The 25,619-nt window shown below is 39.3% G+C and overlaps 1 protein-coding gene and 2 long non-coding RNA genes across 5 annotated transcripts in view; 1 reads left to right on the top strand and 2 right to left on the bottom strand.

Annotated features, from left to right (window-relative positions):
* RP1 (RP1 axonemal microtubule associated) overlaps positions 1-25,619 on the bottom strand; it is a 612,495-nt gene that overhangs the window by 326,832 nt on the left and 260,044 nt on the right. For both annotated transcript variants that reach the window (XM_077492703.1, XM_077492704.1), the window contains exons 22-24: positions 22,752-22,906; positions 17,127-17,185; positions 14,208-14,252 (exon numbers count right to left, since the gene is read on the bottom strand). In XM_077492703.1, the coding sequence (XP_077348829.1) occupies positions 14,208-14,252; positions 17,127-17,185; positions 22,752-22,906 (259 nt within the window). The remainder of the gene's footprint in view (positions 1-14,207; positions 14,253-17,126; positions 17,186-22,751; positions 22,907-25,619) is intronic.
* On the bottom strand, positions 6,164-6,987 carry LOC143997210 (uncharacterized). 2 transcript variants are annotated; one of them, XR_013277659.1, is made up of 4 exons: positions 6,916-6,987; positions 6,662-6,793; positions 6,371-6,463; positions 6,164-6,231 (listed from the first exon to the last, which is right to left on the bottom strand). It is a non-coding gene; the product is annotated as an uncharacterized LOC143997210 (long non-coding RNA). The 2 variants fall into 2 exon arrangements; XR_013277660.1 differs by having other exon boundaries at positions 6,189-6,300.
* On the top strand, positions 11,583-12,284 carry LOC143997209 (uncharacterized). Its single transcript, XR_013277658.1, has 3 exons — positions 11,583-11,702; positions 11,825-11,956; positions 12,153-12,284. It is a non-coding gene; the product is annotated as an uncharacterized LOC143997209 (long non-coding RNA).

Genomic DNA, 25,619 nt, shown 5'->3' with positions numbered 1-25,619 from the left:
AATTTTTTACCATTGATATGATCATATTAAGCGCAGTGTTCCCCGGTAGTCGCTTTGGTTACTAAGTGCTTAAAATGGAGAAACAGCCAAATGGGTTAAAGAACACGTGGATGATTTTTCCGAAGCTATTTGTAATTATATTGAGCTACTGTTTTCGATTCCCACACACCTCCCACACTGACACTTTTACTTCCTAGTTAAGTTTTGCAGATTCCTGTGTCATTCTGCTTATTGACTATAAAAGGTCATAATTACACTGCTGAGTCCATTTCTGCTATGTAAGTTGATTAAAGCACATATTCACTGCAATATACAGTATATTAATATAGCGCACCCCCTTAAGGGCCAGAGATGAACTGAATCCCCCACTCCTGCACAGCCAGACAAACTGGATTTTCCCAGGCACTTCAGAGACAGAGAATAGTCCGTGACTTTGTTTTTGTTATTTATTGAGGGTTAATAACTTGGATGGGGATGGGAGGTTATGAGTTGCCCAATTGAATTTAGTAAAACTTCAGCAAAAACTCAGGGAAATTTTTCCTATATACTGTACAAGGTGTGTCTATTAAATAATGAGACTGTGATCCCACCTAGTAAACAAAGCAGTCAGAACCGATTATAACTGCATGCGTGGTGACCTTGAACATGTTTGAACCTGCATGACAAGCAGCAACACTATGATATTCCGTTGACTGTGAGTCGCCATTTAGTTTTGGTTATGTTTTCTCTAGTGTGCTGAAAAAATGCTAAGTTTGAGTTGAACAACATGTCAATTTGAAATTTTTAGGAAAATTGCACAAAACACCAACAGAATGTTTTCAAATGCTTACTACAGCTTATGGGAATGATGGCCTGTTTTATGTGTGTGTATCTGAGTGGCAAAAAAGATTCAGTGAGGGACGTGAGAATGAATTCCCAAAAGTTAAATCAGTGCTTAACTCCTTCGTGTCCACGCTATAGCTGTATGACGGCTACAGCATGGACCTACTTTGCTGGGAAGCCATCATATGACGTTCTCTCCTTTTCATGCTCCCCACGCGCCCCCTGCGGGTCGTAAATGGTGTGCTCTGTGATCACTGGCCCCTTACTACGTGATTAGCTGTCAGCCAATGACAGCTGATCACGTGATGTAAACAAGATCAGTAATCTGACTTCTGTGAAAGGGACATTGGTTCCAAAGAGGAAGTGCCCACCAGTGCATTACAGTGCCACCAATCAGTGCCCACCAGTGCATATCAGTGCCACCAATCAGTGCCACCTATCAATGCCCACCATGCCACCTATCAATACCCAACAGTGGTGCCAATCGGTGCCCAACGGTGCCTCATCATCAGTGCCACCTAGCAGTGCTGCCTATCAGTGCCACCTATCAATGCCCTTCAGCGCCGCCCAGTTTCCATCAGTGCCACCCATTAGTGTCACCTCTCAGTGACACTTCACAGTGCACACTAGTGCCACCTATCAGTGCCCACCAGTGTCACCTACCAGTGCCCATCAGTGTCCATCGCTGCCACCCATCATTGCTACCTATCAGTGCCACCTATCAATGCCCTTCAGCGCCGCCCATCAGTTTCCATCAGTGCCACCCATTAGTGTCACCTCTCAATGACACTTCACAGTGCACATTAGTACCACCTATCAGTGCCCACCAGTGCCACCTCATCAGTGTCCACTAGTGTTACCTCATCAGTGTCCATTAGTTTTGCGTTATCAGTACCCATCAATGAAGCATATCAGTGTCCATCAGTGCAGCCTCATCAGTGTACATCAATGAAGGAGAAAAATTACCTGTTTGCAAAATTTTATAACAAAATAGAAAACTGTTTTGTTTTTTTATCAAAATATTTGGTCTTTTTTTGTTTTTTTACCAGAAAATTAAAAACCCAGCAGTGATTAAATACCACCAAAATAAATCTCTGTTTGTGGGGAAAATACCCAATGGAAAAAAAATTATCTGGGTACAGTGTTGTAAGATCGCGCAATTGTCATTCAAAGTGTCACAGCGCTGAAAGCTGAAAATTGATCTGGGCAGGAAGGGGATTTAAGTGCCCAGTAAGCAAGTGGTTAAAGGGACACGTTTTGAGTCAGTTGATGCTGTAAAGAAGAAAATAATGGATGTGTTGAAACATCTGACAGAAATTGATTTTATCCATGCCTTCGACCAGTGGAAAACCAGACTTCAGCAATGTATTAGTGCAAATGGGGAATATATTGATGGAGACAAGCATTACATTTGTAATACAAATAAATAAAGGTGAGTTATTTAATCAGTCTCGTTATTTAGTAGACACACCTCACAAGTCTCTATATACTGTCTATATACAGCTCCAACTTTTTCCTTCAGCACACAGTTGTTTGCAGACCCCAGCTGAATCACTGTTTGCTTTGGATATCTGACAAATTCTCAGTCAGATGTTTGCGCGATGACCAATTACAGGCAGGAACCCGAAGCCCCTTGTAGTGTAGAAATAATACAGTGAAAAATCTTGCACGCTTCCTCCTGTGGCTACTGATCACAGCACCACCTCTTCAGGCACTGTAAACCCACCTGGCTGAAGCTGCCCCTTTCACTAGCCCTCCAGGCTAACTTTTCTCCACAGTCCTCCAAAATGCTTCTCTCACCAGCCCACCCATCTGACTCTGCAGCAGATCTCCCAAGGAAGGGAAAAAGACTTGGCACACCGCCTTCAGGAAGAACTAGCTACATATGGCAGTCCCCCCCTTGTAAGTCCCCAGTAGTGCTGCTATACTCACACTGTCCTCCACTTACTCCTGTGCCTCAAGAAAGGGCTTCCACCCATGTGTCGTAGAAGGTTCCTTCCAGTACCCGAGCCCCGCCACAAGGTCAGCCCCCTCAGAGGATCAATGACAGTCTCCACAGTACTAAATATCCATCTTCTACCAACTGCCCCTGCTGCCATGGCTTATGCTTATTTATGAGGTGAGCCTGCCCCCTGCCAGCCTTTTTCCTGGGGACTGGCCCTCATATATATTCCAAACAGCTCCTCCTAACTTCCACCCACTAGCTCTAGAAGTTTCTACAACCTTCTAGACCAGGGAGAGGCACCAGAAAAGCTGTCAGGATGAGTCAGCCAACCCTTACTCACTGAACACTGACCCAGATTCACAGTTAAGTTGAGCTAAATTAATGTATCTACACTAACAGACCTCTGCTAAAAAAAACAAATATTAAAACCTAGCACACACTAGAGTAGTGATTCTCAAACAGGTGTACCATGGGAGTTTTGAAAAATATTTAAAATTGCTAGTGTTTTGAAACCTTGAATGTATTGAAATATTAAATGGCAAATCAATGTCGCAAAAGTTTAAAAGTAACATATATAAAAACACAATCTCTATCAGTTTGTCATTCATTGGTTCCTTTTGTAACGTGAGACTTGTGCGAGATCTTGGGAGAACTCGTTTGCTCTAATTATATTATAATAATAGAGACCGTTCCATTTGTTTGTTCCGTTTGTCAACTTGATTTGCTCTCGAAAGCAGGCACATCTGTCACATTAAATTTAAAATGAAATATATGTGTAAAAATAAATAAGTTCTTCACCACAAAAATTAAGTCTTTTCCGGTGTGCTGTAAACATTTTTTGATCTTTTGGTGAGCCGCAAGACAAAAAAGTTTGAAAAACAGTGCACTAGAGGGTGCTACATTTAAAAAAAATTCCACCGGTGTAATAAAACTACAAAAAGCAGCTCTGGTAGCAATCGTCACCTTGTCTACAGCATTGTCCCCTGCAGAAACCACACCACCAGTCCACTTTAAAATTAATGAAAGGGAGAACTGTCCAACCCGCTTCCTCTGTGCTAAAGCTTACAACGGTTCACAGTACAATACTGCAGAAACTGATGTCGTAACCCCAGTGATGTTTTCTGCACTAAGGAAGACCACCCATCTCCGCCACATGGAGAACAGGAAAAAGACACAAGGATTTCATGTGACCAGCCAGGTGACCCCAGAAAAAAGATATGTATGAAAGGAAATTTACAAATGTGTGGGATGTGGGGTGGGAATGTGCATTTTTTTTTAAAAATGGTGGTTTGCTTTAAAGTGTAAGTAAACTCTAGCAATGAACGTTTTATTTTTGTTCTCTTGAGGTCTGCTAAATGTACAATTGAAAGTGGTTTGTTATATCTGTTCAAGAAGTGCAAAAATACCTGTTGAATTTGCCAGAAATCTTGTGAGATGGAAAATTGCCTGTGCTCTCCACCTGGCGTTATAGCGATGAGGATGAAGAGAGGTCTGTCTTTGTAACCCATCAAAAACAAAGTAGGCAGGGCTGACACCACATGCTTAGGAATTAGCAGATGTGTTCTAATGTGGAAGAGTTATGAGCACACTATATTTCTGGCACATCAACAGTTATTTTTCTGTTCTTGCATTGTGCTTAAAGGGATAAACGTGAAGAAATGCGCATGTATTCCAGAAATGTACTAAATGTGTTTTTTCATATAGCCTTGAAATATGCTTGAAGCTTGGATCCCTAAATCTCTCAGTTACTAAAAAGGCACACAACTCTGCATTGAAATAAAGCCTTTCTTGGCTCTCAGTGCGCAACTGTCCATTTCATCTGTATGAGCAACAAAGTTTACCATCAGCTTTTAAGGTTCTGATTCATTTGGCGTATTTCAAATGGAAGCTGGATAAGCCCCTACATTACAAATGTGTTTGTTTAAAACAGAATTGGACTGTGAATAGCCAGCTTTAGCATGTCTGTTGCTGTACAGGAGACTGTGCCATTATAATATAAAAATACACTTCAGGCAGGTATTCTGGAAAATAAAGAATTTTAGCAAACATTATCGCAGCTACCTACCTGGTTCTGTACTTTGGATAACATGACAGGCTATTGAACTTACTTTCATGTAAGATCGCTAAATAGCATTTAATCACCCAATCATTCAAAGTAAAAAAAAAACAAAGTAACCCTCCAGATATGCAGCACCCTTGACATACAGCTCACATCTTTTGATTTATTTATAATGAAACTTTTGAAGTTACTCTATTTACTTAGGAATGTGGTCAAAAACATGGTAACATAGCAATAGGCCATTCATTCTATAGAAGCTATAGGCACAGCTTGTTATTCCCAAAGGCAAAACGGTCTATTGACCTTTGTGGGAACATATTGGTGCTGCAGCACATATTCATGTCCCTCTGTCAGCTTACACACATATCCTTGCTCCACTATATATACAGAACCCTTCCCCAACCACATACACTGTATACAGGCAGCACAGTGGCTAACTGGTTAGCACTTCTACCTAGCAGCACAAAGGTCGTTGGTTTGAATCCCAATCACGGCACTACCTACACAGAGTTTGCATGTTCTCCCTGCTTTCCTCCCACACTCCAAAGACATACTGAGAGGTTAATTGGTTCCTGCCTAAATGGGCCCTTTTATCTTTGTGAATTAATGTGAGTTAGGGACCGTAGATTGTAAGCTCCTTGAGGTCAGGGAATGTAAAATATATATGGTATGTAGCTATAAAAGTACCTGTAATAAATATAATGTATTTATACTGTATACACACATGTACTGTATATGTATATTCAGCTATCTCCCCCCATAGAAACCATGTACTGAATACAGTCCTCTCCAAATATGGGAAGGATGGAAAGAACTAAATCAGGCGGGGAATAATCAGCGCACCTCATCCCGGTTTTAGCAATTAAGGAGAAACGGAAAGGGGTAAATGGGACTGTTGCGGTGCTGATATTAGTAAAGAACATAGAATTTATTTAAAAGGGATATTTTATTGAATATGCTAAAAAATGGCCAAAGAAAGGTCAATGAATAGAAAATTAGAAAACAGCATATATTAATTTTCATACAAACAATATACAGAGTCCATCAATTAGTTTAAATAACCAAATTCTTGGCGGTTCAGATGTTAAATTCCCGACATGTTTCGCCTATTGTTAGGCTTCTTCAGGGGAGCCAATGGTTGATGGAAGGAGAAATATTTTATTTGTAAAAACAAGTAAGAGAATTTGCTGTGGAAAAAGTATATAGCAAAATTAATGGAGCTGGTCATGTTGAGAGAACACTTCCTAAATCCCCACCAAAGCCCACCTGTCTCAAAAAGTTCAACCAATGGTGAATGTGAAACAATACCTGTCAATCTCAAACAGATTCGCCTATGCCCTGAAATGAAGACACCACTCAGAGTTGGAAACGAGCCAGTCCCCAAAATCGCCAAAACGAAAGGTGACTGCAGGAGATAAATTGAGCAAACATAGAGGTCCAATATGTTGCAAAGTTCACAGGGAGCCTAAAAAGGCTTCCAAAAAAAAAAAAAAATTTATTTTAAGAAAAAAAAAAAGAGATCCATATACGGCAAAAGGTCATACCTGTATTGGTTGGATATGAAGTGTGTCACATAAAGATAGCTGTAGGTTAGCAAAAAGGGAGTCCTTAAAGATTTTTGAAACTGGTGTGGTAACCTGAATTATAATAAATAAGAAAAAGAAAAAGGGGAGAGGGGTTCTTTAAATTTTTTATCCAAATAAAACTAATGGGTAATATCAAAATGATAAATGAAGTATGCCTGAAGATAAGCAAATAATAAAAAAAAAATATATATTTTTTTGCTTGGCATAATGCTCAGAAAGGTTTAACTAAAGTCATTAATAATTGCTTACCATAAACAGAGAGAGGCAACAGACTCAGCTGTTGCTATATTAGACAAGCTATCAGCAAGAAGATATTATGTAGCAGGAAGCTGCAGAGTCAAGCCAGTCACGCTATTGGTAGAGCGGTTTAGGAAGATTGGTCTAGGATATGAGAAGAGAACAATGCCAGAGCTAGTGATCAAAGGTTAAAAAAGTGGAATAAAGGAAATTGGAAAAGCTGCATGGTATGTGTGGACATGCCATGTGCTTTTCTACAAACTAACCTTCACGGCGGGATCGTCACAAACACACTCTGCAGGGCCGATACACCTGCATTGTGAGTGTGCACCTTTTATTTCCCTCAACATCCTACGTCACAGCAGCGGCGCAGGATGTGAGCGGACAATAGATGCGGGACTGCGCATGCGCGCCGAGCAAGTGAGCCTACAACCCCCATAATGCTCTGCAGCGGCGTCTCCGTAGCCCAGGAAACCTAAACGCCGCAACAGGCAATAACGGGGATCTTAAGAGAGACAACTAGAGGATCCAAACGAACCCCCCAAGAAAAGATGTCAATCAAGGGACACAGCAAGGTGCATGCGCTGGCATAGCAGCCCGCATGTTAACAGGTCCAGCTTCCCCTTAGCTGGACCTGTGTGTCCATACAGACACCTAAATGGAGACAGAGAGAACAGGCCTGCCCCTCCAGAGAGGGGGGCCTCCACCACAAGGGCGGACTTGGAGGCAGCGAAAGAAAAGCCAATATGTGACAAAACCATTATGGACTAATCTATAAAATCATAGCCCTATAAGTGGCCGTTCACAGCATGTTTATTATTTCTAGTATATAAATTAATTCCCGAGACAGGTGGGCTAAAGGAAAAGGGAAGGATAGTGCCTGTCGGCCGACTCCACTAAAATGCATAGATTTGTAATGAGAACAATATTATAAAGTAAACAAATGATTATTAATTTAAAAACATTCATAGAAATCATAACAATATTACATAGATCGACTGCATTGTTGCTATTAAAGTAATAATCAGCAATGATAGAAATACCTTATGTGAATGATAGATGGCTTTAACGAATTGTATAAGTACTTCAACAAATGAGAATGCCAGCAAATAGTTAATAAGGTTGGTGGTACTCCAATTTACACTATACAAAAATTGTGCAAAAAAGTGTGGCCAGGATAGACACACCCATACAAAGATGCAGTTGTTGGGACAAGCAGACGAACAGACAAACGGACGACCAGACAAACGAACAAACACGTAGGAAAGGAAGGGAGAAGGAAAGGATAAAGAGATAAGAGAAAGAGGGAAAAAGGAATAAAAAAGGTGGGGGGGGGGGTGACCAAGTATGGAGACTGACAGTTTGCGGAAAGTTGATGGCCCTATTAACATGGTCCAGATTCCCTATGAAAAGTTCTGTAAGATAAAACTTCAACGTACTGATTATTTTATCAAATATAAAATGATAATAATTACAGAAAATGCTTATATGTAATATATTCGTTTAAACCTGGGTAGTTTGTGGCTTCTAAAGTATATATCCATTGGGTTTCTAATTGAAGTAAACGTGTGTCAATTTCCCCTCCCCGAGCGTGAATGGGGGCCAATATTTGACAAGAATAGCTTTCAATTGATGGTGTTGACGAGAATACTGTGTTATAATACATAAAGGTGTGTTAGAAGTAGATCTGGGTTTGGGGTAAATTAAATCACTTCTATTCAATTTTAACACTTTATTATAGGTACGTTTGAGTAGCGCTTTACTATACCCGCGTTGAATGAGTCGAGTCGTGAGATCCCTGGCGGCTGATTGGAAATCTAAGTCTAGAGAACAATTTCGGCGTAAACGAAGATATTGACTGTAAGGTATACTGTCCAAAAGTGGTTTAGGGTGTGCACTTGCGGCGTGTAGAATAGTATTACCCGCAGAGGGTTTACGGTAAAGAGATGAGTTAATGACGCAGTTTTTATCCAATTTGATGCACAGGTCAAGAAAGTTGACCTGGGTCTGACTGTAATCCATCGTAAATTTGAGGTTAAACTGGTTGACAAACAGACTATCGAAAAATTCATGTAATTCAGCTAGGGAACCTGTCCATAATAGCAAAATGTCATCAATGTAACGGTGCCAGCCCAGGATAAACTGACTCCAATCCCGGGATTGGTCACTGGAAAAAATTTGTCGTTCCCACCCCCCCAGGTACAGATTGGCGTAGGTAGGGGCACATTTGGTGCCCATAGCTACGCCCTGCACCTGGAGGTAGTGGGAACGATCAAACATAAAATAGTTATGCGTGAGAATGAACTCCAAAAGTTGGAGCACAAAATTATCACAACTTTTCGAAATGGAACCCCATTCCTGAAGAAAAGAATACATGACTTGGATACCAGTTGAGTGCGGAATGGAGTTATATAAACACTCGACATCCAAGGCCACTAACCATGTACCTGGGGGAAGTTGTTTACCATCTAGAATTCGTAATAAGTCAATGGTATCCTTTACGTAGGATGGCAGGGAAAGTACATGCGGGAATAAATGTTTGTCGATTAGGGCACTAGCATTCTCGGTTAGACACTGACAACCTGATACAATAGGTCGACCCGGAGGGTTGACCAGAGATTTATGTAATTTAGGTATCGAGTAGAATGTAGGGGTTTGTGAATTTTTCACATTTAAATACTTCCATGTATTAAGATCAATAGTGCCATGTCGGTAAGCCCGGAAAATGAGGTGATAATACATTGTAATGGAATTTTCAATAATAAGTTTGGATATTGGATGATACCAGTCCCTATTGTTAAGGATGTCAAGGCACATTTTCCTGTAAGCCTCCACATCCATAACACATACATTTCTTGACCTGTGCATCAAATTGGATAAAAACGGCGTCATTAACTCATCTCTTTACCGTAAACCCTCTGCGGGTAATACTATTCTACACGCCGCAAGTGCACACCCTAAACCACTTTTGGACAGTATACCTTACAGTCAATATCTTCGTTTACGCCAAAATTGTTCTCTAGACTTAGATTTCCAATCAGCCGCCAGGGATCTCACGACTCGACTCATTCAACGCGGGTATAGTAAAGCGCTACTCAAACGTACCTATAATAAAGTGTTAAAATTGAATAGAAGTGATTTAATTTACCCCAAACCCAGATCTACTTCTAACACACCTTTACGTATTATAACACAGTATTCTCGTCAACACCATCAATTGAAAGCTATTCTTGTCAAATATTGGCCCCTATTATTGGCAGATCAAACAATTCATAAATATATCAAGCCCTTTCCCCAGCTCACTTACCGTAGATCTCAATCTATGAGAGACCGATTAGTTACGAGTCACTTTAACACTCGTCAATCTGTAAGACCAAACCGTACTGGTACTTATCCATGTGGCTACTGCGATATCTGTCGTTTTATCTAAGGATCATCACAAGTCACATTGCCAAATGGTTCCATTCATACCATTAGACATAATGTTACATGTAAAACTGTGGGAATAGTTTATATTGCCAGCTGTTCTTGCGGATGTTTTTACATCGGCAAGACAAAACGTCCTTTTTACAAAAGAATTAGAGATCACATGTTGCCTCTATCCAAACGACTATGCACCACAGCACTAAATAGACATATAGGCAGCTCTCACAATTTCAATCCTAATGGCGTTTATTTCTCAGCCCTGGAGCATGTACCCATTCACGCTCGGGGAGGGGAAATTGACACACGTTTACTTCAATTAGAAACCCAATGGATATATACTTTAGAAGCCACAAACTACCCAGGTTTAAACGAATATATTACATATAAGCATTTTCTGTAATTATTATCATTTTATATTTGATAAAATAATCAGTACGTTGAAGTTTTATCTTACAGAACTTTTCATAGGGAATCTGGACCATGTTAATAGGGCCATCAACTTTCCGCAAACTGTCAGTCTCCATACTTGGCCACCCCCCCTTTTTTTTTTTTTTCTTCCCCCCCCCACCTTTTTTATTCCTTTTTCCCTCTTTCTCTTATCTCTTTATCCTTTCCTTCTCCCTTCCTTTCCTACGTGTTTGTTCGTTTGTCTGGTCGTCCGTTTGTCTGTTCGTCTGCTTGTCCCAACAACTGCATCTTTGTATGGGTGTGTCTATCCTGGCCACACTTTTTTGCACAATTTTTGTATAGTGTAAATTGGAGTACCACCAACCTTATTAACTATTTGCTGGCATTCTCATTTGTTGAAGTACTTATACAATTCGTTAAAGCCATCTATCATTCACATAAGGTATTTCTATCATTGCTGATTATTACTTTAATAGCAACAATGCAGTCGATCTATGTAATATTGTTATGATTTCTATGAATGTTTTTTAATTAATAATCATTTGTTTACTTTATAATATTGTTCTCATTACAAATCTATGCATTTTAGTGGAGTCGGCCGACAGGCACTATCCTTCCCTTTTCCTTTAGCCCACCTGTCTCGGGAATTAATTTATATACTAGAAATAATAAACATGCTGTGAACGGCCACTTATAGGGCTATGATTTTATAGATTAGTCCATAATGGTTTTGTCACATATTGGCTTTTCTTTCGCTGCCTCCAAGTCCGCCCTTGTGGTGGAGGCCCCCCTCTCTGGAGGGGCAGGCCTGTTCTCTCTGTCTCCATTTAGGTGTCTGTATGGACACACAGGTCCAGCTAAGGGGAAGCTGGACCTGTTAACATGCGGGCTGCTATGCCAGCGCATGCACCTTGCTGTGTCCCTTGATTGACATCTTTTCTTGGGGGGTTCGTTTGGATCCTCTAGTTGTCTCTCTTACGATCCCCGTTATTGCCTGTTGCGGCGTTTAGGTTTCCTGGGCTACGGAGACGCCGCCGCAGAGCATTATGGGGGTTGTAGGCTCACTTGCTCGGCGCGCATGCGCAGTCCCGCATCTATTGTCCGCTCACATCCTGCGCCGCTGCTGTGACGTAGGATGTTGAGGGAGATAAAAGGTGCACACTCACAATGCAGGTGTATCGGCCCTGCAGAGTGTGTTTGTGACGATCCCGCCGTGAAGGTTAGTTTGTAGAAAAGCACATGGCATGTCCACACATACCATGCAGCTTTTCCAATTTCCTTTATTCCACTTTTTTAACCTTTGATCACTAGCTCTGGCATTGTTCTCTTCTCATATCCTAGACCAATCTTCCTAAACCGCTCTACCAATAGCGTGACTGGCTTGACTCTGCAGCTTCCTGCTACATAATATCTTCTTGCTGATAGCTTGTCTAATATAGCAACAGCTGAGTCTGTTGCCTCTCTCTGTTTATGGTAAGCAATTATTGATGACTTTAGTTAAACCTTTCTGAGCATTATGCCAAGCAAAAAAATATTTTTTTTTTTTTTTATTTGCTTATCTTCAGGCATACTTCATTTATCATTTTGATATTACCCATTAGTTTTATTTGGATAAAAAATTTAAAGAACCCCTCTCCCCTTTTTCTTTTTCTTATTTATTATAATTCAGGTTACCACACCAGTTTCAAAAATCTTTAAGGACTCCCTTTTTGCTAACCTACAGCTATCTTTATGTGACACACTTCATATCCAACCAATACAGGTATGACCTTTTGCCGTATATGGATCTCTTTTTTTTTTTTTCTTAAAATAAAAATTTTTTTTTTTTTTTTTTTTTTGGAAGCCTTTTTAGGCTCCCTGTGAACTTTGCAACATATTGGACCTCTATGTTTACTCAATTTATCTCCTGCAGTCACCTTTCGTTATGGCGATTTTGGGGACTGGCTCGTTTCCAACTCTGAGTGGGGTCTTCATTTCAGGGCATAGGCGAATCTGTTTGAGATTGACAGGTATTGTTTCACATTCACCATTGGTTGAACTTTTTGAGACAGGTGGGCTTTGGTGGGGATTTAGGAAGTGTTCTCTCAACATGACCAGCTCCATTAATTTTGCTATATACTTTTTCCACAGCAAATTCTCTTACTTGTTTTTACAAATAAAATATTTCTCCTTCCATCAACCATTGGCTCCCCTGAAGAAGCCTAACAATAGGCGAAACATGTCGGGAATTTAACATCTGAACCGCCAAGAATTTGGTTATTTAAACTAATTGATGGACTCTGTATATTGTTTGTATGAAAATTAATATATGCTGTTTTCTAATTTTCTATTCATTGACCTTTCTTTGGCCATTTTTTAGCATATTCAATAAAATATCCCTTTTAAATAAATTCTATGTTCTTTACTAATATCAGCACTGCAACAGTCCCATTTACCCCTTTCCGTTTCTCCTCTCCAAATATATTTACAGTAATCTCCCCCAACAACAACTGTGTGTACAGTTTTCTACGCCCACAGCAGACACATATATATATATATATATATATATATATATATATATATATATATATATATGTATATATATATATATATATATATATATATATATATATATATATATATATTTCATTATTAATTTCACTATAATTACAGGCTGTCATGAGCTTAAGGTATAGTCAATTAGATTGTAAGCTCCCAGGAGCAGGGCCCTTTTAACCCTCTTGTATTGAGTTGTATTGGTTCTGTATTGTTTCCCTTTATATTGTATAGTGCAAACTGTTGGCACAGTATCAATCCTGTATAATAATAATAGTGTTTAAAAAATGGGAGAGTATGGTTGGCCTATCTCATTAAAAACAACTCAGTCCCATCTTGATGGTTGTTAAAGCGGAACTTCAGTCATTTTTTCATCTTTCCATCTATTAAATCTTCTGCCCTTGTTGTTTTAACTTTTGGTAGTAAGTTTTTTTTCTGCCAGTAAATACCTTATACAGCCCACTTCCTGTTTCTTGCCTGATAAAGAGCCTAGGCTTATGACATCATACACAGCTCTCTCTTTTTCTCTCTCTCTCTCTTTCTCTCATGAGAGTTTGCCAGGAAGGGAGGGGGGATGAGTCATAAGAGGGCCAATGAGAGCTGCAGAGCTGGAGGTGTGTGTCTGTGTAAATCCTTGAAGTGAACAGGCAGCTGCCCACATTTAAAATGATTGCAGCCAGACTCAATGGAGGAAGATTTCTGCTGCATATTTGGCAAGTACAGAATCACATTATATATAAAATAATATACAAAGTGTTATGTAAGAGTGGGAGTAGACATGGAACAATTGTGACTCCACGGGGGCGCCGTCCATAAAAAATCCAAAATTCAAATTGTCCATCTGATAATCCCCCACAGTTACTACCCTTTGTTCCACTTGACCCTCCCTTCTAGATTGTAAGCTCCAACGAGTAGGGCCCTCTGATCCCTCCTGTATTGTATTGTATTTGTACTGTCTTCCCTGATGTTGTAAAGCACTGCGCAAACTGTTGGCGCTATATAAATCCTGTATAATAATAATAATAATGTAAAACATTAAATGATGACCTGCTGTAAAACACTTTTTAATACAGAAAAAAAAAGATTCAGAAAAAAGATACATGCAGTTGAAAGGATGCTACGCATTACAGATTACTTCAAAATTACAACAAAAGGTGCATCTGATCAGTTAGTAAACAAACAACCTTACCATCATTTTCTGTAGGTGGCTTTACCTTGGAGAGCATTTCCATCTCTAAAAAAAAAACAAAAGCAAAATGAAATATGAATTTTTTTTCTTTTCAAATCATTAAAAATGTATTTAACCACTTTCCGCCCAACTATGTCATATGCCGTCCTCGACTTTGAGTGGGGATATCTGAATGATGCCTGCAGCTACAGGCATCATTCAGATATTTTCTTTTAGAGCCAGAGATTCCCTGCACTGTAACAACAATCATAAAGGCTGTTCAGCCCCTTTCTCTATTCTTACAGGCAGCAGGAGGGGATGATCATCCCTCCCTCCCCCCTCCGCTACTGGCCCATACGATCGGCGAGTCGGAGAAGAAATGGCCCTCCGACATCTCTATGATTGTTCGGAAAAATGCAGCCACCTTGGAAGCCAGGATCCTTTGTTTTTGTTTTTTTGTTTTTTTAGGCTTCCCAGCCTAGAGGTGAGATCTGGGGACTTATTGGCCCCAGATCTCCCTGTAAAGAGGACCCGTCACACACTATTCCTATTGCAAGGGATGTTTACATTCCTTGTAATAGGAATTAAAGTGATAAAAAAAAAAGTAAAAAGAAAGTGTCAAAATAGAAAAATAAAAGTAAAAACAATAATAAAAAAAAAAATGTAAAGAGCGCCCATCCCTACATGCTTACGCACAGAAGTGAATGCATATGTAGGTCACATCCACATATGTAAACGACGTTCAAACCACACATGTGAGGTATCAATAGAGTGAGAGCAATAATTCTAGAGCTAGACCCCCTCTCTAACTCTAAACAGGTAACCCATAAAAAAAATTACATTTTTAAAGTGTCACCTATGGGGTTTTTTAAGTACCACAGTTTGCCGCCATTACACGAGTGTGTGCAATTTCAAAGTGTGACATGTTTGGTATCTATTTACTTGGTGTAACATCATCTTTCACATTATGAAATTAATTTTTAATGCATGAAACTGTTTTTTTTTTTTTTTTAAAACACATTCAAAAAATGACTGCGCAAATACAGTGCAAGATAAAAATGACTACTGTTTTATTCCCTAGGGTCTTTGCTAAAACAATGTATATAATGTTTGGGGGTTATGAGTTATTTTCTAGAAGAAATTGTGTCAGAATTGGCCTGGTAGCAAGCAAGTGGTTAAACAGCTCAAATGTATTATCTCTAACTGGGCTATGTATATATGTTTGTGTATATGATTGGATCAATTTCACCTAACCAGCTGAATATGGAACCAATCTTTCTAAAAGACAGTTTGTCTAATTGGCATAATTATGTGGTCCAACCTAGGTAACGACTTGTGGCAATATTACACTGCATCTTATAAAATAAATATCCAATTGATAATTAATAATAATTTCAAGAATATGTTAGATTGTACAGCTTAGATGGTGATATATGGCCAGTTAACATTTATTAAACTCTGGGTAAGGTTTAACTTACTGCACTTCAGAGAGAGCAAATTTAATGTTATTTTTTTCTGTGCCTGAATTTTTGTCCTTAACCGCCCCCCAATTCCAAAATGTTACACCCCATTCCCGTTCAGTTTTCAGTAGTGTGATAGTTTGGCTGACAGCTACTCCGTCATGTAATACTGAGCCCAAATTATAATTTTTAACATTTTTCAAGACAAGCTTTTTTTTGGTAGTATTTAACAACCACTTTTTTTGTTTTATTTTTTACTATACAAAATAAAAAAACATGTTTCCCTGTCTCTGTCTGCTAGAAAACATATCAAATAAATAAGTCAGAGCATAACATGATCCCTTTTTTGCAAAGTGAACACCCCTAAGGTGATCTTATTTTTTTGTATTTTTTTTGCAAATTATGAAATACTGTATGCTGGTATTTAGGTGCCATGGAGAAACCCAAAATACTTAATGTGCCACTAAACTGTTTAAAAAAAGTAATTATATTCAAGTATGCGTGCAGTAGTGTAGTGTGTAGCATCACACATGAACACAACTAACAGAAGTAAGGGGGGGGGGGCAAAAGTAGATGTTCTGGAGCTCACAAATGATGTGATGGAGGTCAGTAGCAAGATAAACCCCAAAAAATATTGGTGGTCAGTGGCATTTTAAACCACCCCTCCCAATTATTGGCGGCCATTGCCACTTTAACCCCCCCCCCCCCCCCACCATCCAAAACAATTCCACAATGCTTGTGGTCAAAGGTCCTTTAAAACCCCTTTAAAACCCCTTCCTTCACATTGAACCATAGAGTTCTCTGCTGCAGCGTAAAGGATTTAATGGATAAATTAATTCATTAAAGCCTTCTCCTGAAGGGTGGGTTTTCCAAGGTAAACAGTACCTCTGTTTACTTTTTTGATTGCTGTGATTGGCCACACTGCAATCACAAGGCACAGAGCTGCTCCAATCGGCTCTGTGCCTTTTTGCCTATGCTCTTCACCATCTAATGACAAGAGGAGGAGCTGTATTATGAGCACCTGGGCCAATGTTTATTACAGGCTTACCTATAGGTAAATGTGAGAGATGGGAGTTTACACTTTAAAGGATTTGGATTTTTTAATGTTCTACTTTAAGTATTTACAAAAGCACTGCTCCTAGCCAAATGGATGAAAGATTGTCTTTATTAGACCGTATTTTCTTTTTTGTGTCCTGAATTGTTCTGTTTCATTTTCTGAATTTTACTTTTACTGCAGATTTTCCTCAGGCAGTGTAAGTTTTGGCTGCAAGATTTACATTTTGGATCTATTACCATTTTTCATTGTATTTTTTTTGGAGCACAAAGAGGTTCTTTGTTTTTTGTCTGTTTTTTTTTACAATGCTTTCTGTTACATAACAAATAAACTACATTTGCTCTATTCATAATTTGTCTACTACAGAACTTTAATTGGAGTACAGTAAGCAGATCTTTTTTTCATGTAGGGATATTAATACATTACCTTGCACCATAAGCTCAACTTCCGAATGCAGAATGCCCTGGGACATAAATGGAAGCCACCTATCAGGCACAAAAATAGTGATACATTAAAATGACTCATATTGAGAATGTTGACTTATGACCTTCACAATGCTGCGACTCTTAAAGTACATGTTCCCTTTTATATTAAAAAGCCCCACGTGCTTATTTACCCCCACCTTCTATTGAAGAATGCCTCCACACAGACCTTACTTATATGTAGCATGAACCTGCTCCCTGCCACCAAGCCCTCCACCATGCCCTGCAGAGTATACATTCATTTCTCCACTGGGAACCTGTGCTCCAGTGTGCAGGTGTGGCTACAGGTTCTAAACAGATGAATGGAAAAGGTGAAACATAGATAGGTGGGATAGGGATAAAACCTATATAGGGTTTTAAATAGGAAACGGAGATATACTACATATTTTAATAGAAAATATTGGGGTTGATCTACTAAGGAAGATAAGATGTTGATTTTGAAAAAGAACTTGCACATTGCATAGAATTTTACTGCAAAACTTTGTGAATGAGATGAAGCTCTGCTGACTTCCATCATCCAATCACGTGCAAGCAAAAATGCTGTTTTTTTTTTATTTTCACTTGAATGGGAATTATTTGCAAAGTGAAATTGTCCCAAATTGACTAAGCGCTGGGGAGTGGGGAAGATTCCCTTACAAAGTACAACTTCCCTTGCAAATTAAATATGCATGCTTTTAGTAAGTCAACCCCAATATTTTTTCTCAAAAGTTGCTATTGCAATAAACCTTGTTAAATTACAATCACATTTTGTAAATGCACACATTTTACTTTATTGAACCAATACGTTTTCCCGACCACTTTGATGTGACAGAGCATCTTCAGACTTTACATTTTTCACATTTGTATATGCCCATACATAACCTCATTAACACCAAGTTATTTTTAAAACTTTGACCCTATGTGGCAAGGGGATTCTGGTGAGTTGTTACTTCTGGATGCATTTGCCATTTATCCAACACAAATTGAAAATAAAATAAACTTTCTTTCAAACAAATAATATCCACGTTCACCACTTAAAAATAAATAAATACCCCCCCCCCCCCCCCCCAGTTTTCCTTTTCCCATGTCTCATTTGGGTTTGGATCTCTATTAAATAACCCCATTTGCAATAGGAAGGAACACAACTCAACAATGTATTCTGTCTATAGCTTCCTATTTTCCTGCTCATGTCCAGTGAATCTCATATGTCATCCCTGGCATATGTATTTTTAATTGCTTAAATAACTAAACAGGTGTAGTTGCTATTATAGTCTAACGTGAAGGGAAGCATCTTTACAAAGAGCTCTAACATTGTCCAAATATGGGTATGACTGGGCCCAAAAGGCTACAGTTAGGTAGATGGCTAACATAGGGGTTGATTTACTAAAGGCAAATAGACTGTATATTTTGCAAGGTCATTTGCACTCTGCAAGTGCAATTGCTCCAGAGTTTAGAAAATAAGGTAAAGCTTCACTTTACAAAGAATACCCAATCACATGCAAGGGAAACATTTTTTGCACATGAGTAGATGATGGAAGTCAGCAGTACACAGTCTATTTGCCTTTAATAAATAAACCCAAAGTGTTGGACTAATTTTTAAAGAATGTGAGGTTATGTATTTTTGGGGGGTAGGGGATGAGGGTGACTTGGCACTACCCAGACTGGATTTGAAGGAAATGAGTGAAACTGATATTGCATATGGACACCATTAGTTATTTTATTTGGCTTATGTCTATTATATTATGTATATAATTATTTGTACTAGTTAAAAAAAGTTTTATGTTTTTATGAAGTATGGTTTTTGCATTTAAACATTTCTAGCACTGTTTCTTTACAGCCTAAAGCGTGCCTATTGGGCCTTGTGGATTCTCGGACCTACACGAGAGGAACCAGAACCCCACTGTGTCTTCTTTTGTTCTATGCAAGAAAGGCTCTTATTTTGAACTGAAATCACCATCTATAGACTTTAGTTAATCGCTGGTCAATTTGGTGACCCCCCCCCCCTCCCTATACAAAGCAACATATCTTTCTTGTGTGGGACCTCTGGGTTAACTCTGTTGACACTACAGACTCTTTTGGGACATAAATTTATTTTGTTTGCTGCTTTTAGTGAGTAACACTCTGCTGGCCCGCTCATCCTTACTTAGGTTCTGATATCTCTGGATTTTGATCTTGACGAGCCACATGCCCTCCCGGTTCTCTTCCATCTTGTAGGGACATCTGTAAGATTGTAATATGCCCCTAGCCCACTTCTCCTTTGTTATGAACCCCTAAGCCCTTGTACACACGGTCGGAGAATCCGTCGGAATGTGTCCTGTCGGACCATGTTGTCGGATAATCCGACTGTGTGTGGTATGCATCGGACTGATTCCGTCTGAATATTCGTCGGACCCAATTTTCCAACTTGTTGGAAATATTTTCCGACCAACTGGTTCGATCGGACATACTCCGATCATGTGTAGAGAATTTTGATCGGACCAAGTGCCACGCATGCTCAGATCAAATTCCTACATCAAAGCTATTGGCTACTAGCCTGAACGTAGTCCCATCGTAACGAAATTACGTCATCACGTTCTGAATGATTGAATTTTCCGACAACTTAGTCCGACCGTGTGTATGCAACAGTTTCGGACAAGATCCGACGGACAAAACCTGAAGGACAAAATCCGACGGATTTGGTTGGCAGAATGTCCGACCGTGTGTACAGGGGCTTAGAGTGAGAAGTTGTTCTGCTATTTTTATGGCACTGGCAATTGTTTATTGTATCTACAGTATTTTTCTTTATTACTATTGCCTATTGTATTTCTTAGGCCTGGGAATGCCCAAAATGCCCTGTTTTGTTATTTAATTATCTTTATACTTCAATAAAGAGAAGTTTAAAAAACACATTTCTCGCACTGAGTTTTCTAAGTTCATTTATTGTTTAATTACAATTGGTCTTATGTGCATGTATATACATCTTTTTTATATTTATACTGTAGACCCGATGAAGGGAAAGTGTGTTGGTCTTCAAAATGTTTTGATTGTTTTATGTGATCATATCACAAAAGCCTATTGGACTGCTTCACCATTTGATTGGGCATTCCCTTTGTGTTCATATGCTTTACTCAACATCAATGGGGTTGCTTTACTAAAGGCAAAAAGACTGTGCATTTTGAAAAGTGCAGTTGCACTCTGCAAGTGCAGCTGCTACAAAACTTGGTAAATGAGGTAGCGCTTCACTTTGCAAATATCCAATCACGTGCATTTCTGCTTGCACATGATTGGATAAGGGAAGTCATCAGAGCTTCTGTTCATTTACTAAGCTCTGGAGCGCTTAGGTGGCAACAAACCACATGAACCAGTAAGGCACTAATTCAAGCAAAGAAAATTACATACACTTCAAAAAAAGAAAATATGTGTAAATTCCGTTGTATATCAAGAGATCTTACTCCCAGGTGGAAGAGTGCATGAACCTCATGCACACAAAAGGTTAAAGTAAATAAAATTAATTTAACATATACAGTCCATCAAGTGAACGTCTAACAGTCCTTGAAATGTGTAATATCAATCACAATTCCAAACTTGAGGTGATGTGAAAAAAGGTGAAATTAAACTTCTGATGTGTAGAATAATACCACCACCACCGTGATAAAGAAGGGGAGAGGAGGCTTACCAAATGATGTGGACTCAGAGGAAGGCTTACGCCTCTCGAGTCATATGGGCCTGTAGGTTAGCAAACCAGATAATCATACATCTAGTATGTAATCTCCCGCAAGTCTTCAGGTCATGAAATCATCTGTAGCGATCTTTCTATAGTGCTCATCCCACGAAAATAGGGGGCTCAGGTATCAAAGACCATGGAAGTAGAAAACTAGCATAGCGTGATACCGTTTTAACATCCAATTTATAAAAAAATAATAATAAAATTACACTCACATTTGGTTCAATCGTAATAACATAGTCAGAAAGTAGCAATGTCTGTAAGGGGGTCCACCCGACTGGACGACTGTTTAGTTGAAACACGTCGGGTGGACCCCCTTACAGACATCGCTACTTTCTGACTATGTTATTACAATTGAGCCAAATGTGAGTGTAATTTTATTATTATTTTTTAATAAATTGGATGTTAAAACGGTATCACGCTATGCTAGTTTTCTACTTCCATGGTCTTTGATACCTGAGCCCCCTATTTTCGTGGGATGAGCACTATAGAAGGATCGCTACGGATGATTTCATGACCTGAAGACTTGCGGGAGATTACACACTAGATGTACGATTATCTGGTTTTCTAACCTACAGGCCCATATGACTCGAGAGGCGTAAGCCTTCCTCTGAGTCCACGTCATTTGATAAGCCTCCTCTCCCCTTCTTTATCACGGTGGGGGTGGTATTATTCTACACATCAGAAGTTGAATTTCACCTTTTTTCACGTCACCTCAAGTTTGGAATTGTGATTGATATTACACATTTCAAGGACTGTTAGACGTTCACTTGATGGACTGTATATGTTAAATTAATTTTATTACTTTAACCTTTTGTGTGCATGAGGTTCATGCACTCTTCCACCTGGGAGTAAGATCTCTTGATATACAACGGAATTTACACATATTTTCTTTTTTTGAAGTGTATGTAATTTTCTTTGCTTGAATTAGTGCCTTACTGGTTCATGTGGTTTGTTGCCACCTAAGCGCTACACTTTTTTGTTTTAATTTTTGCATGTTACTGTGTAGTCTTCAGTAGTGTTGGCAGCTGGGTACAACACATTTTTTCATAGCGCAGTATTTTTTTTACACCTTTATTACTAAGCTCTGGAGCAACTGCTCTTGCAGAGCGCAACTGCACTTTGCAAAGTGCACAGTCTATTTGCCTTTGGTAAATCAACCCCACTGAGTCTGCCTGGGATCACACAAGGAGACAGAGGCAACTGAGAGATCCTAAATCCATAGAGTAACTGCAGTTAACTCTTCTAGATGTTTTGGGCAACCTATCTGCTGAGTCCCTTAAACAATTGTTTACTAGTGTAGCTAGGGAATAGATGCTGTGCCTATTGGGTAAAACATAGACACACCAAGTATTGATTTTATTATTTTTATTTTTTTTCTGTGTACGCACTTTGTAAGTTAATTAAATATTTAAATATAAGATAAATGAAAACTATTCAATGTGTAATTTTTAAAGCTTCCTCAGTACATGACAAACTAACGTATTTAATAACTACTTATTTAATAAAAAAGGAAATGACTATTACATTCTTTATACATTATGTACAGATACATCATTGCTGATTTGCATCCATTGCCTTACTTAGTATTAGGTATGACACTGTGATTCTCAGTAGGAATGGAAATTTAAATTTTTAGTTTAACTCTGAACTTTAGAAAAAAAATTCACTGAAAGAATGAATGCCCATGTGACAGGCGGTAAAATCATAGGAAAAGAAAGTACAGATATTACCCAGAAACCTCAGTGTGACACACAGGTTGTGAATTAGTAGTGGGCTTAGATTCCATAAAACTGACATCAAACATATAAGTATTATCGAGAAAATACAGATATACAGCTTTTAAAATTGTGTGGAGAAGAATTGTGATGGCATGAATAATGTTACCTTTCACAATTGAAGATATATTCTGAGACATTGCCCTGTTCCCTGATGATTACTTTCTCACAATACCAGTACTGTGACTTGCGACTGGCCTCGCAGCCTAGGCTCACTCTCTGTAGTTTCCCAAGTGACACAGCTTTAATTTCAAACACATCAACCTAAGGGATGAGAGCAGAGTCAAATGTGAGGAATCATAATACATCTATTGCTCATTTACCTGTGCCAGCTCTTCCTGTCTGCATTATACTTCTATGTCTTTCTACAGTAGGAGAAAATTGATTTTCCTATGTGTGCTCAGGAGAAAGGAAACATCAAGAGTCACATCTTCTTTTTTAAACTGTAGCTTTATTGAATGGGCGGAATATTATATTATTTGGAAATGGATCGATTTCCTCACTCTCCAGACACATACTGCACTGGATTTGAAGAATTTTGCAACTGTAGACAGACTCTCTGCCTTATTACACATCAGAAACAGGCTCTCTGCCTTATTAGAAGAGTATTTTGTTTATATTTACTCAACAACAATGACACTCATAATCAAATCTTCAAAGATCTCCTTTCTTGCAAAATATTGATAGAGGAGGATAGCCTGAAATATGTGCCTGACAATTGTTGTATGGGGATGCATGGTGATGTGCCTCACATGGCTACACACAGCTGCATCTACTATAAGGGCTCAAGCACACTGGATGTTTTTACAGCTGCTGTTTTTGGCTTCAGGCATTTTTTTCTGCAGCCAGTAAACTCCCCAGCATGTTATCCTATGTGTCCATGCACACATAGGCTGTTAATAGTTTTTTAGCAGGGACGTTTTCTGGCTGGTAAAACAAAAACCCAGAACTAGTTGGTTTTGGTAGTAGATTTTCAGCTGTGAAAATGCTCTAATGCTGATAAAAGCTTAACCACTTCAGCCCCGGATGATTTGACCCCCTTCCTGACCAGAGCACTTTTTGCGATTCGGCACTGCATCGCTTTAACTGACAAACTGACGTGCGCTGCTAGGCAAGCGGTTAAAAACACTGGAAAACACAAGCTATTCAGCTTTTATCAGTGTTTTTGAGCCATAAGCTTTTGTGGGAGAATAGTTTTGCTAAAAAAGCTAAAAAATGCAGAAAAATGCTACTGCAAAAATACTGGAAAAACTCATTCTACAGCTACAGCTTTCTACAACTAACACTACTGCCATTTTTATAACATCCAGTGTGCATGAGACCTAAAGAATAAGTTCACATTTAAAAAAAGTTGCACCTCGAAGGAGGAAAATTTTAACGAATGCATGAGCCAGCGCTGCAATGGCCATATTGGATTATTAGTAAGTAATGTCCCTTGTGCTATTTTTTTTTTTTCCTTTTATCTTGACTAAATTTAGGCTTTAAAGCGGAGCGCCAGTCTTTTTTGTGTTTATTAAAAGTCAACAGCTACAAAAAGCCAGCAGCTTTTGAATTTAATTACTGAAATAAGGTCCAGCCACCACCACCACTAAACCACAAGGTGAAGACCCCTTGATGTCACACCTTTGGGATGAATTAGAGCACAGACTGCGAGCCAGGCCTTTTTGTCCAACATCAGTGCCTGACCTCACAAATACGCTTCTGGAAGAATGGTCAGGCATTCCCATAGACACACTCCTAAACCTTATGGACAGCCTTCCCAGAAGGGTTGAAGCTGCTATACCTGCAAAGGGAGGGCCAACTTAATATTGAACCCTTCGGACTAAGAAAGGGATTCCATTGAAGTTCATGTATGTGTAAAGGCAGGCGTCCCAATACTTTTATTCAATATAGTGTATAAAGCTTATTCTGTGTCTACTCACTAAATGGCTCTTTTGACTCTCTGAAGTCTGAGGCTATTTAAGGACTGTTAAGCAACCACTGCAGGCAGACACCCACTAAACATATCCAAACTATGCTTGTATCTTGTCCATACAATATAATAATTTCCCCCCAGGAAAAAATGTTTAGGACACATAGGGCTTTTTTCAGTCAGAATGTGGTGGAACAGACCTTAATCAGTGGCCCTATTTACTGTCACATGTAAATACAGAAGCCTGGCTTCTGTGTTAAAAGTGATAGCACACCTCTTCTGGCAGCTCCCACAGATCCCTCTGTGCCCCTGCATTTAGGGCAGGACAAAAAAGGGATATCTGCTAAGGCACAGTGTGTTTGTGGACTGCAGGGAGGACATTCCATGCTGGTCGAGGCTGGCCACTGGGGGAGAAGCGGAGCTGCAAATAAGTGTGCACTAAGTTTACTGTTTGGGAACAGAAGACTTGGCGGCTGCTTAAAGATGAGCACCCTGGCACCCTGTATTCTGTGTGCAGTGCACTCCTGAATTCTGTGCATAGCCTGCTCCTGAACCCTGCACTGTGTGGGTAGTGCACTTCTGAACCCTGCACTCTGTGCATAGCATTTAGTGTGTAGCACAGTCCTGAACTCTGCTTTCTGTGTGTAAAGCCTCAAACACTAGTAGTTTTTTTTTTGCGTTCAATCCAGCAGGGCTGATGGAAAAAAAAGTTGACAGCTCAGGAGGAGCCGCTGTATTAACTTTCTGACATTAGTACAGCGATCTCTCCTGTGGTTCAATTGCATCTGAAAGAAGGATGCCTCCCCCTCACTAGAACACTCTGGTCAACACCCATCAGCTGAGAGGACTGATCGGGAACCAATTATGCCCCTTTGACAGAATCAATTGATTATATATCATACTGCACTATGGGAGTTTTTTTCTCTGTATCTGCTTTACTGAGAACTATGCAGTAAGGCCACATGAATGTTTAACTGCATCCTAATATCTGTGGAGGTCGGCATGTACCCGCTAGGCGTCGTAGCTATACGTTGGCTCCCTTAAGCAGGATAGCAGACCGATGGT

This window comes from Lithobates pipiens, unplaced genomic scaffold (assembly GCF_037356315.1).
Source record: "Lithobates pipiens isolate NorthernLeopardFrog02 unplaced genomic scaffold, aLitPip1_a1.2 Scaffold_19, whole genome shotgun sequence".
Lineage (NCBI taxonomy): Eukaryota > Metazoa > Chordata > Amphibia > Anura > Ranidae > Lithobates > Lithobates pipiens.
This window is presented reverse-complemented; position numbering and strand designations above follow the sequence as displayed.